Source organism: Condylura cristata, unplaced genomic scaffold, assembly GCF_000260355.1.
Source record: "Condylura cristata isolate star-nosed mole 26May11 unplaced genomic scaffold, ConCri1.0 scaffold00015, whole genome shotgun sequence".
Taxonomy (NCBI): Eukaryota; Metazoa; Chordata; class Mammalia; order Eulipotyphla; family Talpidae; genus Condylura; species Condylura cristata.
Window position 1 is genome coordinate 5747802 of NW_004567116.1, and position 17379 is coordinate 5765180.

A 17379-nucleotide genomic window follows, 5' to 3' on the forward strand; every position below is an offset into this window, starting at 1 on the left:
CTTTAATTAACCACTAGGCCACAATATGTGACCACAATTTTGGTCACCATTTTACGGGATTCCCAACACTTAATTCATAAAAAAAATAAGTGTGAGTGTATCCAGGACAGAAAGACGGGTGAAAATTTAAGCTGTGTGATAAGAACTCAGTAGTTTCTGAAGTAAATCCTGTAGAAATGGCCCCATTGTGAGGAAGACAATAGCCATGAAGAAGCTGCAGGAGTCCACCCTTACAAGGAAGAGCGCTAGAGAAGCTTGTCAGCCGACTCGTGTGAGAGATTCAAGGACGTCAGAGAGGACTGAAGTCGATTTCCAAGGTCTCTTTTAGCACTGAGAATTCATGACCTATAGACAACTCTATTATGGGTATTTTATGACAGATCCTGGAAAGCACCATTAAGATGATATGAGTGTGAATTACTGTAATAAAATGCTCAGGATTCATTATCACAAATTTCAGAGCTCTCAATCACACATGGTCATGCAAGGAGAGGGGGAGATGCAGAGTGGGAAGGGGGTCTGTGGCATGTGATAAAGGGGTCCTGGGGCATATGACGAAGGGGTGTGGGTGCTCTGGGGTGGGCTTTGTGGGGCTGTACATCTCTGGAGTTGTGACCCTATTCCTTGGAATCAACGTTGGTGCTGTAAATCAATGCTACCTCAAAAAATAAATTTTAGAAAATAATGTAATTGTCAGCTAGCCTCAGGCTTGCTCTGGTTGTGCTCATTCTGCAGGCCTTACCCCTGAGGGGCAAGATTTTTCCTTAGTACAGCCCAGATGTTAGGAAAATAAGTTATTTCCACTAGGACTCCTAAAGAACTGATATGATTATGAAAGAATCTTAGAAAGTAGGAAAAACCAATGATTTATATTTTTCAGTTTGTTAATTAGTGCAACATGTATTTATTGAATGCCTAACACTTTGACTACAGCAGACTCAGTCCTGTGGAAGTAAAAAATACAAAGAAAATACCAAAAAAATGGTTAAACTTGAACTTTAATATCATGACGATGGTTGTCTGTCGTTGGCTGCTGTGACTGTAGACTAGACACTGTGAGGATACTTTACAAAACATCCCTTGGAAATAAGAATAATTGGTAGGCCCCTTCTCAAATAAGGAAACAGAGCTCAAAAAATTATATAGTGCCTGGTGTCCTGGAGCCAGGAGATGGGCTTATTCTAACCACATCATTGAATGTCAAAACTGATTCCAGAGTGATATACAGCCCCTCCTGCACACCTTATACGAAGATGTTGACCATTCTCAGTGACTTTAGGAATAATCCCAAACACTACCAGAAGTTCAGAAGAGGAAAAGAGATGGAACAAAATGGACCTGTGTGTTAGCTTTCAAAAAAACAAGAGAACTTTTGTGTCCTTGTTTCTCCTCATACTTGAGTTTTTAGGAGCACTCCCTGGGGCTGCCGAGGGTTAAGTCTCAGCACTATGAAGCTAGCATCAGCCACTGCAGCATGAGTTCCATTCCTGGCCAGGGAGGTGACCTGCTTGGCCTGGCACACCTCTCCTGTCTCCCCGCTGCTCCCCTCAGCAGTGGCTTTCACTCAGTCTGCCTGTTCTGCTCCCGACACTGTCTCTGGTGAGTCCTCTAACCCACCCACACCCCACTCTCGGCTACACCCAGAGTCTTTAGTCACATTGCTCATTGCTCCCTGTGTTTGTGACACCAGGTGGGCTTGTGTGATGACTTTAAGAAGAGGTGCTGTGATTAAGGTTTTTCTCCTAACTTTGTCGTAAATAGTAGACAGAGATTAGACTAGTTGAAACAAGCTCACTGTCACTTTTTTTTTTTTTAGATTTTATTTATTTACGGATACAGAACTGGGGTACAGGCCAAGGTGCAGGGATGGTGAGAGGCTTCACCAGAGACAGAGCGGGGAGCAGAACAGGCAGATCGACGAAGTACACTGCTGAGGGGAGCAGCGGGAGGGCCAGGAGAGGTCTGCCGCACCATGTGGTCACCTCTGGGGCAGGCGGGGATCTAACTCATGCGCAAGTGGCTTTAGCTTCTTAGTGCTGTGCTTTAATCCACTGCACCTCACTCTCACTTTTTTCCATTTTCTTGAATATGAGTTGCTCTTGGAAAGGGAGAGGAATGGCTACCCTTTCTACACCTGTTTATTAGAAGGTTTTCAAAGAAGCTAGATGAGCTTTACTTTTGCACTTTAGGAGAGAAGAGAAATAAATAGAAACTAGCTTGGTCTTTCTTGTTCATCCCCAAAATCATAGGAAGAGTGTTTAGACTTCTAACAGCTTATGATTACATATTTTTCTGTAAGCCAGGAGGAGCCTTTGATAAAATAAAAAACAACCCCCTGTTTCTTTTGGGTACTCAGCTCATCCTCATTAGATATGGTTGAGAAGCCAGGAGTAGAAGGCCTTTGGTTTGGGGGTCATTCCTGACACTGAGCATCTCAAGTCTATGTCAACACTTTGTCTGTGGACATCAACTTCTTCATTTGACATCAAATCACTAGCTTTTTTTTTTTTTTAAGATTTATTTATTTATTCATACAGAACTGGGGTACAGGCCAGAGATGCAGAGGGTGAGAGGATTCACCAGAGACAGAGCGGGGAGCAGAACAGGCAGATGTACGCAGTACACTGCTGAGGGGAGCAGCGGGCGGTCAGGAGAGGTCTGCCACGCCATGTGGTCACCTCCGGGACAGGCGGGGATCGAACTCATACAGAAGTTGCTTTAGCTTCTTGGTGCAGTGCTTTAACCCGCTGCGCACCAGGGAGGGCCCAAATCACTAGCTTTTTAGTGTTAGATACATATGTCCCTTGAGGGACATACTTTAGGAGGCATTATACGCAAATAAATAAGAAAAAGGAAGAGAGGAAGAAGAAAGGAGGGAGTAAAGGAGAGAGGGAGAGAGCAATGGAAAGAGGGAGGAGACAGAGAGGGAGAGAGGACATCTGTGCTGGATTCCGGGTCCCAAGAATTTCCAAAAATTCCATGACATTTTCTTATGAATTTATTGAATTTAATTTTCCTTGCACTTCTACAAATAACTTGGAAACTCCACCAACTTTCTCTCTCTTTTCTAATAGTTTCTTACATAATTTGACCCAATTCTTATGAGTTAGAAAATAAGTTAGATAATTACATGGAGAAGTCTGGTAAAAGTCAAGGAACATTGAAGAACTAGTCCTGATCCTTCTACGTTCTCACTCCGGCCTCAACCAGATCAGATGAGCAGCCCAGAAGGAGAACTAATATGTATTGTGAGTCTGATTCTTCTTCTGTCTTTGCTACTCTCAACAGAAAAGATTTGTTAGCTCAATGACCTGGAAAAATCACTCAGTGTTGATGGAATTTGTGTTTCTGGCCTATCCATCCCACCCAGAACTGCACGTTTTGTCCTTCCTTGGAGTCAGCCTGGTTTATGCATTCGTCATCACTGGCAATGCGCTCATCATGGTGACCATCCAGACAGAAGCCCGTCTACACACACCCATGTACTATTTCCTGGGCAGCCTCTCAGGCATAGAACTATGCTACACTGCCGTGGTGGTGCCTCACATGATGGCCAAGCTCCTGCAGTCGGACAAGACCATCACCCTGCTGGGCTGCGCCACCCAGATGATTTTCTTCATTGGACTCGGCAGTGCTGACTGCTTCCTCTTGGCCGTCATGGCCTATGACCGGTACGTTGCTATTTGCCACCCCTTGCAATACCCACTCATCGTGACCCTGACTCTTTGTGTCCGCCTGGTGGTGGCCTGTGTGGTCATCGGCTTGTTCCTGTCATTACAGTTAGTGGCCTTCATCTTCTCTCTGCCGTTCTGCCGTTCTCGGGGTATCCAGCACTTCTTCTGTGATGTACCACCAGTGATGCGTCTCGTGTGTGCCAAGAGTCACATCCATGAGCAGTCAGTGCTGGTGGCGGCCACTCTGGCCATTGCTGTGCCTTTCTTCCTTATCACCACCTCCTATGGCTTCATCGTGACCGCGGTACTCAAAATCCACTCTGCAGCTGGCCGCCACCGGGCCTTCTCCACCTGCTCCTCCCACCTCATGGTGGTCTTGTTGCAGTACGGCTGCTGTGCCTTCATGTATCTGCGCCCTAACTCCAGCTACAACCCCAAGCAAGATCAGTTCATCTCGCTGGTGTACACCCTGGGAACCCCACTGCTCAACCCACTTATCTACACCCTGAGGAACAATGAGATGAAGGGGGCCATCGGGAGAGTCCTTACCAGGAATTACCTCTCCCACAACAAGTAAGGGAGGGTGCTTGACAGCACTTGTTGATTCCAGCAAGTGCCGTCCTCATGCACCTGGGACTTATCTCAGGTGATGTTAAAACTGACCTTAAAAGATGGGATGGCTTGGATACCATGTGTACAGAGACTTTTCAAATGTTTGGCCACTTTACTCAGCAATTTGCCTCTTAGGAAAAAAAATTAACAAATGAGTGAAAATTTAACTCAAGTGGAAGTATATACAAGTAGAAGACTACATCCCAGGACATTATCAAGACTGCATCTCAGTTAACAGTTGCAACAGATGGCTCATCCAGTTGAAATAAATGCCATAAAGAGATTATTTGTAGATGTATGAGTAAGGAAACCAATAAGAAGTGACAATACAGTCTAGACTAACAATAGCAGGAAGTCTTTATCTCCCCAGATACCACAGACAAAGGATTGTACTGTGTTACCAGAGAACAATGAGAAATACATCTATGAAGAAAAACCACTTGGAAGTAGTTGAAAAACCATTGTAGCTTGAGGGGAGGAAACAACTATTGGCACAACTGTGGCAATGTAATGAGAGATGGAGCAGATAAATACCCCAACCTTTCTCTGCTCATAGACTGCCATTTCCAATCTTGTCCCCCACTGGCAAACCCCAAATGGGAAAAAGAGAGCAGGAATGTTGGTGATACAGTTTTCTGAAGTTATCCTTTGGGGAAGGACAGGACAGAAGTGGACCTTGAGAAGGGCAGGAAGAGGAGAATCAACTATAGATTGTTATAATATTTACATAAAAATGGAAATACACTAACAATCCAATTTTCTTACTATAAAGTGTTGGTTAAACAATTGTATTAATAACATTACAATGCCTTAAAAATTTGTTTTCAAATAGTAGTTATAGGTAATATCTCATTAATGTCATTAAGTGCTTATGTTGTATCAATACTTACATTTATATAAAGATAGTTACATTATATCCTTAGAGCAAAATCTTCTTTATTTTAATATTTTTTATTGATCTCTCATCTATTGTGGTGGGAATGCAAGTTTCCTTTTCTGGGAAAAAGGTATGGATGTTTCTTTAAAAAATAATAATGGAAATCCTGTAGCCCAGCAATACCTCTATTAGTTATTTACCTTAAAAATGTAAAAATTCTAGTATGAAAAGATTTATGTATATGACCGTGCACATATCAGTACATTTGCCAAGTTATGGAACCAACCTAAGTTTACTTTAACACACAAATGGATAAAAAAAAAATAACTGTGTAATATATAATATATTCAGTGGAATAGTACACCTCCACGAAAAGGATAAAATAGTAGCTTTGGGGACAAAATGGATGGACTTCAAGGTTATTATGTTAAATAAAATAAGTCAGAAAGTGAAATATATCACATGGTTTTGCACATCTGTAGAATATAAATAATAAAAAAAAATGCACAAACACAATGTAGCAGGAGTAAACTCCAGATTTAATGAAAGAATTTAATGGTCACTAGAGGGAAGAGGGAGAAGAAGGAGGTTCTGGGGGTGGGAGGTATATGGGTCAGGTTTGGTGGAGGATGAGTAGAGCATATGTACATACAAAATTAAATTAAATTAAAAATAAAATTAAAAAATACATTTAACCTAGTATGAAAATGGTATATTCTTTCCCTGCAAAAGTATAAAAGAAGTAAAGTCATCAAAACAAATAAATATAGCTGTGTGGGAATAAAACGGAAATTAGTCTAAATATAGCCAACCTAATTGACCATTGCCACAAATAGAAAAACCCTGTTTCCTTCACTCCCATGGGGTTTAGGTATTTCTTAGAGAAGCTTTATAGATAAATGTGTTGTGCTTATTTTGGCTTCAGAAAAACCTTTATTGTGTTGTTGTGTCTGCCCTAATATACTTCCCCTTCCTGTCTCCTGGTTCGTTTGTCATCTCTTAGATCCCTACCTGTCACCTCAGAGAGGCCTTCCCAGAACACAGCGCAGCCTCTGCTCATGTCATGTCAATCATATCACCCTCCCAGTACCCTTACCCCGTTCTTTTTCCCAGCCCTATTCCTAAATTTTCTTATTCTTATTTATTGCTTATTTTCTGTGAGCCCCCCCACCAAGAATATGACATACGCATATCATGGCTGTTATATATACATGTGTTGTGTGTGTGTGTGCATGTGCACCTATGTATGAATGTGGAAATTACAATAATATCTTTTAATTTGATATGTAAACTTTTAGATGATAGATGGATGGATCTTTCTTGATCAAGAAACAGAAATATGTAGGATAAGGAGAAAATGAAATCAGAGATCAGAAGAAATGATTATAGGGAAAATCCTTCATAAATGTTTTACTTCCCAAGAAAAAGCAAAGTTGATCAAATTTTAGAGCTGGAAAGACCCATGGAATCCATTGGATACAATGACCTATGTCACAGATGAGGAAGCCCAGGTAAGTCCTTCCTTACTTGCCTGATGTCAACAGTCACCACACATAGAGCCATGAGTAGACTTGTGATACTGACTTAGAGGAACTTTGTATGTTCCATGAGCTCTAGCTAAGATGCTGAAGGTATTATGTGCCTTCAACAAGGCTCACTGGGAGTTTGCCTAAAACACAGTATTAGTACATTCCCTGTATGGTACAGGAAAATGAAGATACCCACCAGGAATTCCCAAAGCATAACTGTCTACAGTGACCACACAGGCATTTGCCTATTAATCTTGCTTAGTAGATCAAGTTGAGGGATTTCTTCTTAAATCTGTTCTCTAGTTGAGTTCAGTTTAAGGGACACAACTGGGGAATGCCTCTTCTCTGGGGACTCATTAATTTTACAGAGAGTTCATAAAGGACACAAAATAATCTAACTCCAACAAGAATGGACTCTGGATTTATCTGAATCTATTGTCTCTTGTTAGGGAACAGACAGAGCTTATCATTCAGAACTTGATTTAGGATTATTCTACACTTTCTTCCTTTCCAAAGATGTCCCCCTCACCCTACTCCCGTTATCACAAACTTCTATGAGATTCCTCTTCTCCTGAACATTAATACACAGAGGACACATGTCCATTTTCATCTGGATATTAAGGAGGTGTGACTTATCATCTTTTTGTCCTTATCAGGAGAACACAGGGCTCATGGATCCTCATTCCACTGTACTCTGTAAAGATCTCTGCATTCATTGGAAAAGCTCCTCTGGCCTCTACATCAGAAATGGCCACAGCATTCACCTGCTCTTTAGTGGATTTCTTTAGATGGCTGATGGCATGAAACAAATTTCAAATTGGTAAGAGAATATCTCAAGAGACTTTGTTTCTTTGATTTGGCTTTTATTTCTAAAAATAAAATACACACTTTCTATGATGCTTTTTACATTATTGACATTTATCAACTCTGAATTGTAGAAAACAAATGAGTTATCAGACTAATACTCTCCATTTTTACAGGCACAGAAAAAAAAATCTGTTAAATCATTGAACTACCCAAAATTATATATCTAATAATTGTAAAGCTAGGATAAAACCTGGGATTTGTGCCTTTCTTTTCAAAATCCCCAACACAGGATTTTCCTAAAAACATGGAATCACTTTTTAAAGAAGCATCATTAAGTCATAAATAAGTTAACGTTGCTATGTAAAAGAAAAAAAAATGTTCAGTGGTAAAACAGAGTTGGGATTTTTTTAGATAAAATTAAGCTGTTTGCTTTATGACAGAAATTCACAAAATTTTCTTGTGATAATATGTATTGTGAATCTTGAGAAAAGTGTGAATGTTTTTCAATTCGATTACAAAAAACTGTTATTTCTGGGACAGCATGAAAATTTTATGTTCCAATACAATGTAGGAGTTGGAGGATATTTACATTCTTTTTTAAGCATCATCCTCCCTTATGAGGTGGGAGTTGGCAATCATGTCATATAAATTTCTGATGCCCCTGAAAGACCTGAGTTGATACCAGATAATAAATATTGATCTGCTTGATTTATTTATTGATAAGTTACCATCACCTTAGAGTGAAGGTGAGGAAAATTTGGGGGAGTTCCTACTGGGAGCACTGTTACTAGCGTTGGGAAAATTTGGGGATCAGGGAAACCTTTCTGGTAGAAATGGCTTCTGAACTGAGTTCTGAAGAAAGAGTAAGATGGGTCCAAAGTGGAGAAGCATATCTGTCCAAGGCATACAGAATAGATAATGCAAAGGGCTATCCAAGCTTCCCAGAGCAAGAAAGAGCTTGGAAAAGAACTAAAAGTGATTCAGTAGAAGAGGGGCAGAGAGTCCAACAAGAACAATAGAAGAAGAATATCTACCTACTAGATGTCACCACGTCAATAATCGGCCATTACTGCTACTTCTCACAATAACTCAGCAGGGTAACCACAGTATTCCCATTGTACCTCGAATCCTGAGACTCATAAAAATTAACTGTTTCCATGGTTCTAATATTAGTAAATGGCAAATCCAGAACCCACACTCTTGTTGAGAGAGTATCTCCTAAAGTTCTGATTAACTTGGAGATGTTGAGAAGAGCTTTTGATTATTCCAACAAAGATGTTGCTTCCCTTACCTATGGAAGGCATCAGACTGAGATAGAGTCAGTTTTTCAGCAGCACTTCCAGAACCACTGGAAGTGTCCTTTCTGTCTCATGCCTGACTCTCTTAACTAAGTTACAGCCTTTGGAGTTGGTGAAAAGTGAGACATACTAAAAGCCTGTGTGCAGACTTCCCCTTGCTAACTAAACAAATAGACAGCAGGCTCCAGGCTCAGATACGCCCATAACTAGCCACATGCCTTTGAACAAGGCTTAATCATCACAGGCCTCAGTTTCTACATATAGGATATGAGAGAATGGAACTAGATACAGCTTGAGTTCCCTTTAGTTCCCGTATGTAGGGATTCAACTTCGTGTATGCTACATGCGTGAGCACAGGTTTGGGCTATGACTGGACTTGCCATAATTGCATGGTCCCTCTCATTTTCAAGTCTTTTGGTTTTATATGCACGTTGTCTGTGGTTTAGAAGATCACAGACAGTCCATACTGTCCTATGGCTTTCATCAGCCTACATGAGCTCCCCCAATGGTACCAAACTTACTGGTCAACCAGTACATCAATAATTTCACTGCCCTGCTTCCTGCCATCCATTTATTAACTGACTCCAGCCCCCATGAGCCCTCCCTCAAAGAAAAACAAAATAATCATCCAGCTGAGAAAACCCCAATCTATGAAGGGACTAAAGTAATTGAAACATAAATGGGCTGAATACCAAAAGAACATGGAATATAACTATAAACTAATTCAATTCAGGTCAGATCCAATCAATTGGGGTAGTGATATAGCAGAGAAGACAGAAGCCCTCATAAGTAGCAAACACAGGCTTCATTGAAATGTCTATCAAAGTCTTATTGCCAGGAATTGAGTGTTTTAAGTGTCAGATCTTCAAGAAGGAATATGAATTCCTTAATCGTGGAAAGTGATGACAACAACATTGGAAGTTTGCTAAGAAGACTTAGAATAACAAATGCAGCCTATGGATTTGTCTGCACTGTTAGGTGACATAGAAATGAAGTTTTGAATGCCTCAGATCGATCATACACTAAGATGATAGACTCAGAATAGAGAAATTTATTTTCACCAAAATCTTGTGAACTTGAAATAAAGCACCTGCACAGGGGAAATAGCTATTAAAAACTTTTTTAGAGGCAATCAACCCATTACCCAGTTAGAAATGTCAAAATGATAAGATATTTTTTCTGTTCCATCCAAGACCTCTTATTTGGTCCTGTCGATATGATAATTATAATTATTTTACTGAAATCTCTTCTCATTTTATCTTATTACTGTATTGGTCATTTTAAATCAAGGTGAGTGAGCTAAAGTGTTGAATTTGAATAGAAGAATCAATTACTTGATTTTGTGATCAAAAACAGGAACAAGAGAAATTTTCACATCAATTCTACCACACATTGTGAATGAAAAACCTAATAACAATGATGTTTATTGTTTATTACATAAAAGCAGAAGAAAATGTATATTTCTACCACCCAAGATTAGCCTCACCAACTCAACTGTGATCAAACTCAGTAGTGCAAAACTGTGGCAACCAGTGTATTCACTGCATTTCATCTCAAATGTTTTGCTATTAAGAAAAGGAAATGTATCTTCGAAATGTAAATATATGGCACAGCTGTTGACATTTAAGAAAATGTGCAGTCTTTGAAAATAATCCCTAAAGGAGCATCAGAAATGGTTTGATGAAGGTTAATGCCAGTAGAGTAATTGAAAATGCTTTTAAAAGGGGGCATTGAAGGAAAAACCCTGATTTGTGTATATAAACTCAGGTGTGCCTGGTTTTTCAATAATTTACAGCCTCACCTTGGATATGCATGCTAGCTTTTCCTAGAAATCGCCCTAATTGTGACTTGTCTAGAACTCCGACACAACAGGGCTTGCTTTATCCACAGAGGTAGCCTGTTTTGCTTTAAACAATTTCAACAAACTGAAATTGTTCCCATTTCAGTACAATACAGTTTGACGTTCAAGATGGACTAATGTTTTTCTAAGACCCATCCAAGACCTCTTATTTGGTCCTGTCGATACGATAATTATAATTATTTTACTGAAATCTCTTCTCATTTTATCTTATTACTGTATTGGTCATTTTAAATCAGATCATTTGGAATGGGTTTGTGGCATTATTTCAACTGATGGTTAATATTCAAATACATGTTTGAATAGCTATTTCTCCTCACGTTTAAATGAAAATGCTTCTAAAATCTTTCCTTAGATAGCTTGAAGAAATGAATGTATTTTCATTTCTCCCATGGTTCCCTAGCAATTTCCCAATTATGTCATTTGTGACTTCAAAACTTCATAACTACATTAATTTTGTTATATCGCAACGTGTTTCCAAGAATTATCTTTGAAATGTTTGTGCATTTAACTATTTTATTACCCATTTGAGGTAAAAATACAACCTTTATCAGTTAACTTTTCAAATTAGATTTTACATAGTAACTTCCCCAGTCTTGAATTATATATAGTGATTAATCATGAAGCAAGAGTCTTTCTTTGTGGGCAAATTGCATTCTTTGTATCATTTTTTTTTAAAGATTTATTCATTTATTCATACAGAACTGGGGTACAGGCCAGAGATGAGGAGGGTGAGAGGATTCATCAGAGATAGAGTGGGGAGCAGAACAGCCAGATCCATGAAGTACACTGCTGAGGGGAGCAGCGGGCGGGTCAGGAGAGGTCTGCCGCGCCATGTGGTCACCTCCGGGGCAGGCGGGAATCGAACTCATGCGGAAGTGGCTTTAGCGTCTCAGTGCTGTGTTTTAACCCGCTGTGCCACCAGGGAGGGCCTCTTTGTATCATTTTAATACATTTTAGTTGAATTAAATACCAGCAAAGAATTAGCCCATATCATTTAAATTAAAAGCACCAGAATAAAAAAAAAGAAATTACACCAGAAACGTCTGCATGTGTTTGTCACCAAGAACACAGGCCTGTAAGTATCTACAGATGAGTATCCCCTTAAAGCGTTTCAAGGAAAAACACGTTCTCCACAGTGAATTAATTTGCAAGCACTGTCATCGGAAGCAATTCCTAATAGGCCATACCAAATCAGAAATCAAACTTTAAATCCCTGTTTCGGTTCAAGTAATAAAGCAATAAGCGAAGTTGGGGTGCTTTCTGTTCTTCCTCCGCAGGTGTCAGACATGCTTACCCCGAGCCCCGTCTTCAACCAGTCGGGTCCCACGGAGTTTGTGTTCCGCGCGTTCACGGCTGTCCCTGAACTCCAGGCCCTCCTGTTCCTCTTCTTCCTCCTGCTCTACTTGATGATCCTCTGTGGCAACACGGCCATCATCTGGGTGGTGTGCACACACAGCTCCCTCCGCACCCCAATGTACTTCTTCCTGTCCAACCTGTCTTTCCTGGAAATCTGCTACACCACCGTGGTGGTGCCTCTGATGCTTTCCAACATCTGGGGGGCCCAGAAGCCCATCCCGTTGGCTGGCTGTGGTGCCCAAATGTTCTTCTTTGTCACCCTGGGCAGCACCGACTGCTTCCTCTTGGCCGTGATGGCCTATGACCGCTACGTGGCCATCTGCCACCCCCTGCACTACATGCTCATCATGACCCAGAAGCTGTGCGTCCAGATGGTGACGGGCGCGCTGGGCCTGGCCCTTTTCCTGTCCCTGCAGCTCACAGCCCTGATCTTCACCCTCCCCTTCTGCGGCCACCGGCGAGAAATCAACCACTTCCTCTGTGACGTGCCTCCCGTGCTGCGGCTGGCCTGCGCCAACACGCGCCTGCACCAGGCGGTCCTTTACGTGGTGGGCATCCTCGTTCTGACCGTCCCCTTCCTGCTTATCTGTGTCTCCTACGTGTTCATCGCCCGCGCCATCCTGCGCATCCGCTCGGCCGAGGGCCGCCGCCGCGCCTTCTCCACCTGCTCCTCACACCTCACGGTGGTCCTGCTGCAATATGGCTGTTGCAGCCTGGTCTACCTGCGCCCCCCCTCTAGCGCCTCAGAGGACGAGGACCGCCAAATCGCCCTGGTCTACACCTTCGTCACCCCCTTACTGAACCCCCTGATTTACACTCTCAGGAATAAGGATGTCAAGGGAGCTCTGAGGAACGCCATCGTCCACAAAGCTGCGTCCGGGACCAAATGAAGGCTGCGGGGTACTGGGGCTCGCGTCTACCCGTTGCTGTGATGAGGAGCTGTAAACCACAAATAGAAAATTATCATTTCCCAGGAGAGCTCTGAGTAAGATGTGAACATTTGGACAAAACTTGCAGCGTAAGAACTGTGGGTACTGACTCTGCTTTCACCCTCTTACACACACACACGCACAGAGTGAATAGCTAGCTACCTTTAGACAGCGGCTTCCTGAGAAGGCAAGACATTCATCCATCCCGGGAAACATGCCTTCATTAAGGACAGTTCACTGACATATTTTACCCAAAGAAACATTCTGTGGTTGTTTTAGACACAAATGTATGGCAAGCAATATTACTAGCTGTATTCTTTTTCTTTATTCCAACAGCCTATCCAGTTGTCTTGGTTTTTCTTTCATTCTGCCATGCCAGGAAATAGTAAGGAGTTAGCATGCACTGAGTAAGCACCTGCTGTGTACCGGCCACGCTGGAATAGGGGAGACGACTTCCGGGTAACGCCTCACGGCTTGCGTGGGCGACGTGGGCTGCTCCCTGTAATTCCGCCTTCCCTGCTCTTCCTGTGCCGCTGTTCATAGATCATGCAGCAGGTGGCGCCACTGTTCCTTCCACCTTAGTGTGCTCCTCTTCAACAACTGCTGTTCCTTCCCTTGCCCCCCCCCCCCAGATTGTATTGATTTGGCAGTCGTTTACATAGCTATCAACATATGAGTTGGGGATACAAGTTCACACCTCCATGTGTGAAGACATGCTGCTCTCACCCTTCCCAAAATTCGAGTGCCAAGCCCTATCGCCTGCCTTCCCTTCCCCCTCCTCCCTTCTGCCATATCCTATAGAAATCTGCATATCTTTCAGAGTTTAAAAATTAGTTTTGTTCTGTGTTGCCTATTGTTTCTTTGGTTATTTACACTCCTCAAGTGAGTGAAAACATCCACTGTCGTTCAATTTCTGACTTATTTCACTGAGCATCCTTGCCTCAACATCGGTACCTGTGGTCCCCCAAGGCACTAGCTCATCTTTTGTAACGGCTGAGTAGTACTCCACTGAGTATATGTTCCACGATTTCTTTAGCCAGGCAGCTGTGAACAGGCACCTTGGTGTGTTCCATGGCTCAGCTACTGTAAATTGTGCTGCTCTGAACACCGACGAGCAGAAATCCTTCCCTATCTGTAGTTTTCATATTCTTTTGGTAAAAACCTAAAAGTATGCCCTCCCTTGTGGTGCAACAGTTTAAAGCACAGCACTAAGACGCTAAAGCTACTTCAGCATGAGTTCGATCACCACCCCAGAGGTGATCCACATGGCACAGCAGACCTCTCCTGACCTGCCCGCTGCTCCCCTCAGCAGTGAATTTTGTCAGTCGGCCTGTTCTGCTCCCCACTCTGTCTCTGGTGAATCCTCTCACCTCCCCTGCATCTCTAGCCTGTACCCCAGTTCTGTATGCATAAATAAATAAATATTATTAAAAATATTAAAAAAAGAAACCTAGAAGTAGTGTTGCTGAATCAGATGAAATTTCCTTTTTTTTTGAAGACTCTCCATTCTGCTCCCCACCACCAACAGTGAATCCATGTTCCTTTTTCTGCTTCTCTTGCCAACACTGGTCATTACTAATCTTTTTGAGATAGACCATTCTCACAGGGATGAGGGAACATCTCCTTGTGGTTTTTATTTTCATTTCCCTTATAATTAGTGCTATTGGGTACTTTTCCTGTGTCTGTCAGCCATCTGAATATCTTCTTTGGAGTAATAACTAGTTCTTTGCCCCCCCCCTTTTTTTTTTGATTGGGTGGTTTGTTTTTGTTTGTTGAATTGTAGGCGTTCTTCATATGTTTTGGAAATTATGTTTAAATGAATATTTAATCACAAGAAGGAATGTTTATCACTGAAACTGTAAGTGATAAAAGCAAACACTGCATTTATAATAGCAGCACAAGTTTATAAAAAAAACACACATGCATAATAATGAATAGAAATGCACCAGAAAAGTAACAGCTATGTTCTGTGCTTGTAGACCGATGGACGATTTTGTGTTCTTTATTAATTTTGCATCTTTAGGCAACTAATGAATTTAAGCAATTTGTGTTAAATAAGACCATGTTACTCTTTTTGAGGGGAAGACAGTTATTTCCTAAGGAACCTGAGGCTTATATAGATTTATTTGGCACACAACCTCCTGCCATCACAGCACTATCCTTCTGCCTTCTCATATTTTGCCCAGATTAGCACTTTATATTTTGATTGCTTTCTTTTCTTTTCAAAACTACATTTGATGCTTGGAAAGGAATTGCTAAGTATCTCTTATTCTGGTTATGGTCACGGCTCTAACATGTATTAAAAACGTCTTTGTCTCCAACTGCGTGTTAGAGGAAAGGGTAAAACTCTGGGGCTAGCAGGCTGGCGTTCAACACCCAGGACAAATCACGTCAGAACACAATGCATGTACACCATGTGGTAGACCCAACAAAAGGAAATTTTGCGACTGCATTTCTATGTCTCCTTTTATTTTGATTGAATGGCACAAACCATACAGAAAATGAACTTGAAACTCAAAAGGAAGAGGGTGAACTGTGACTCCATCGGAAGAAAGAGCAGTCTCTATTTAAGTGGTGATGAAAGGGAGGATTAGTCACAGTGGTAGGAAAAGAATGTCCATGTGGGAATTCCTGCCCAGCATTTCTCGAAAAAATGATTTTAAGTCTAAAGTTCCAGAAAATGTAGTTTAAAAAATCAGGAAAATTGCAAAAAGAATCCTAATTCTCCTGCAGGAATGAAAGTGTCATAATCAACATAGAGAGGCTGCGAGTTCAGAGGAATCCTCAGAGTCAGGGTGTCAAAGCAAGGACAGGAGACAGTGACACCGGAGCCCACGAAGCTGCCTGCACTTCCAAGCCACTCTGGGGAGAAGCAGCTGCCACCCGATCAGCCAGTCTTGTTTGTAACTGTTTCCACATGAGCAACACTCACCAATAATGAGTCATTCCTGCAAATAAAATAAACAGTAATATGTTAATATGCTTGGGATGCTTTCTACAAATCCTAAGAGTGCTGTTCCCAGAAATAGCAAGACTTGGAAGCAGATAAATCCTTAAACTGGAGATTTTCACACGTGCTTCTGTGAGACACTTAGTGCTCTCCGAAAAGTTTATTATAAAAGGGAGAGAAGAGTGAAAGACACAGAGACACAACAGGTAGAAAAAAGCTGTCCTGAAGGGTCAGGTTTGCTAAGAGAGAGGTCTGGGTGGTCCAGGCGGGTGACCCTGGGAGGCTCCGTCAATGATGTTTTGCAAAGGGAGCAGGTTGGCAACCCGAGACCCTGCAGCATCACCAGCAGGCACATGGGCAGCCCAGGCCAGCGCTGAATTTGATGTACCTTCTCTTTGGGAGGGGCTCGTTTCTTTGTGGAGTTGTTGACTTTTGTGAAATTAATTACTTCTAGGGTGCGACTAGGTTGATTTGTAAGGACAAGTGATTCCCTACAGTGGCCTCCATCTCCATATTCCACCTCTGGGTTGCGCCTGGGAAGCTTTCTATATAGCAGCTATAGCATCTGATATTTGCATATCAGTTGGCCCTAAAGATTTTTCACTTCTATAGCTGGTTTAATGACTATATTAATCATTTCTACCTCCACCTCCAGCTCTTGGCCTGTGTGAGGCAGTTTCTGGTCTTATGATGCCTTCTTTCCAAACTTCCTACTCTTCACCTCCATTGGGACAGCTGGGTGCTAAATCACTCAAGGGCACTCTCCAGCGTGTGGGTGCCCACCCTAGTCTGCAGAAGTGGCAAACGCTAAAAGGCTAATGTTGATCATCACTAAGCAAATTTCAGGCGCCCGTAATGATGAGTAAACAACAGTATCCTTTGTACACAGCCTAGCGCTCAGGTTCTGTCCTCCACAATTTCTCGTCTTGGCAGAGAAAATGAACCTTGAACCAGAGTAACTCAAAACTCTGGAGGGAAGGCTGGGAAATGCAATTACATCCACCACAGCACAAAAGGTTAGGGCAGTTAAGAATTTCCCCTTGGAGAAAGTTCTGGGTCCATTGCAAACATTCCAAATAAGCCAAAGAGTGAGTCAAGGGGGCGTCTAAAGCATGGAGGAGAGAGATAGTATCAGCCAGAGCCTCAGGGCCAGTGAAGACCCAAACAACTTTCTTTAATATTCCTGCCTTCGTTTTCCAGGAGCTCAAGTTAGGTAACCTCCATCAAGGGGTCTCTAGACCAGGTTTCTCAACAGAGACAATGTCGCCCCCAACTGGCCAAAAACTAGTACTTGAAGGTGAAAACAAAAGGGCCGTCGCTCTCCAAAATGCAGCCCTTTCTGACAAAATCTTAACCCGCAGTATTTCATTTCACGAGAGGGGGGGAAAGGTTGAGGATTAAGGACCTAAAGAGTTCCGTACGAAGGTACCTAGATAATGACAAGTAAAAGGGTGAGACAATACTACTGCAGGAAGACCAAACTGGC

At 42.0% G+C, this 17379-nt stretch overlaps 2 protein-coding genes across 2 annotated transcripts; both read left to right on the plus strand.

The window, feature by feature from the left end:
* The first annotated feature begins 3333 nt into the window (after nucleotides 1-3333).
* Nucleotides 3334-4251, plus strand: LOC101625789 (olfactory receptor 10W1-like). Its single transcript, XM_004683452.1, has one exon. The coding sequence runs from the start codon at nucleotides 3334-3336 to the stop codon at nucleotides 4249-4251; it is 918 nt and encodes a 305-aa protein (XP_004683509.1).
* A 7693-nt stretch (nucleotides 4252-11944) lies between these two features.
* Nucleotides 11945-12915, plus strand: LOC101626019 (olfactory receptor 10Q1). Its single transcript, XM_012725168.1, has one exon. The coding sequence runs from the start codon at nucleotides 11945-11947 to the stop codon at nucleotides 12902-12904; it is 960 nt and encodes a 319-aa protein (XP_012580622.1). The 3' UTR covers nucleotides 12905-12915.
* Nucleotides 12916-17379: the final 4464 nt, after the last annotated feature.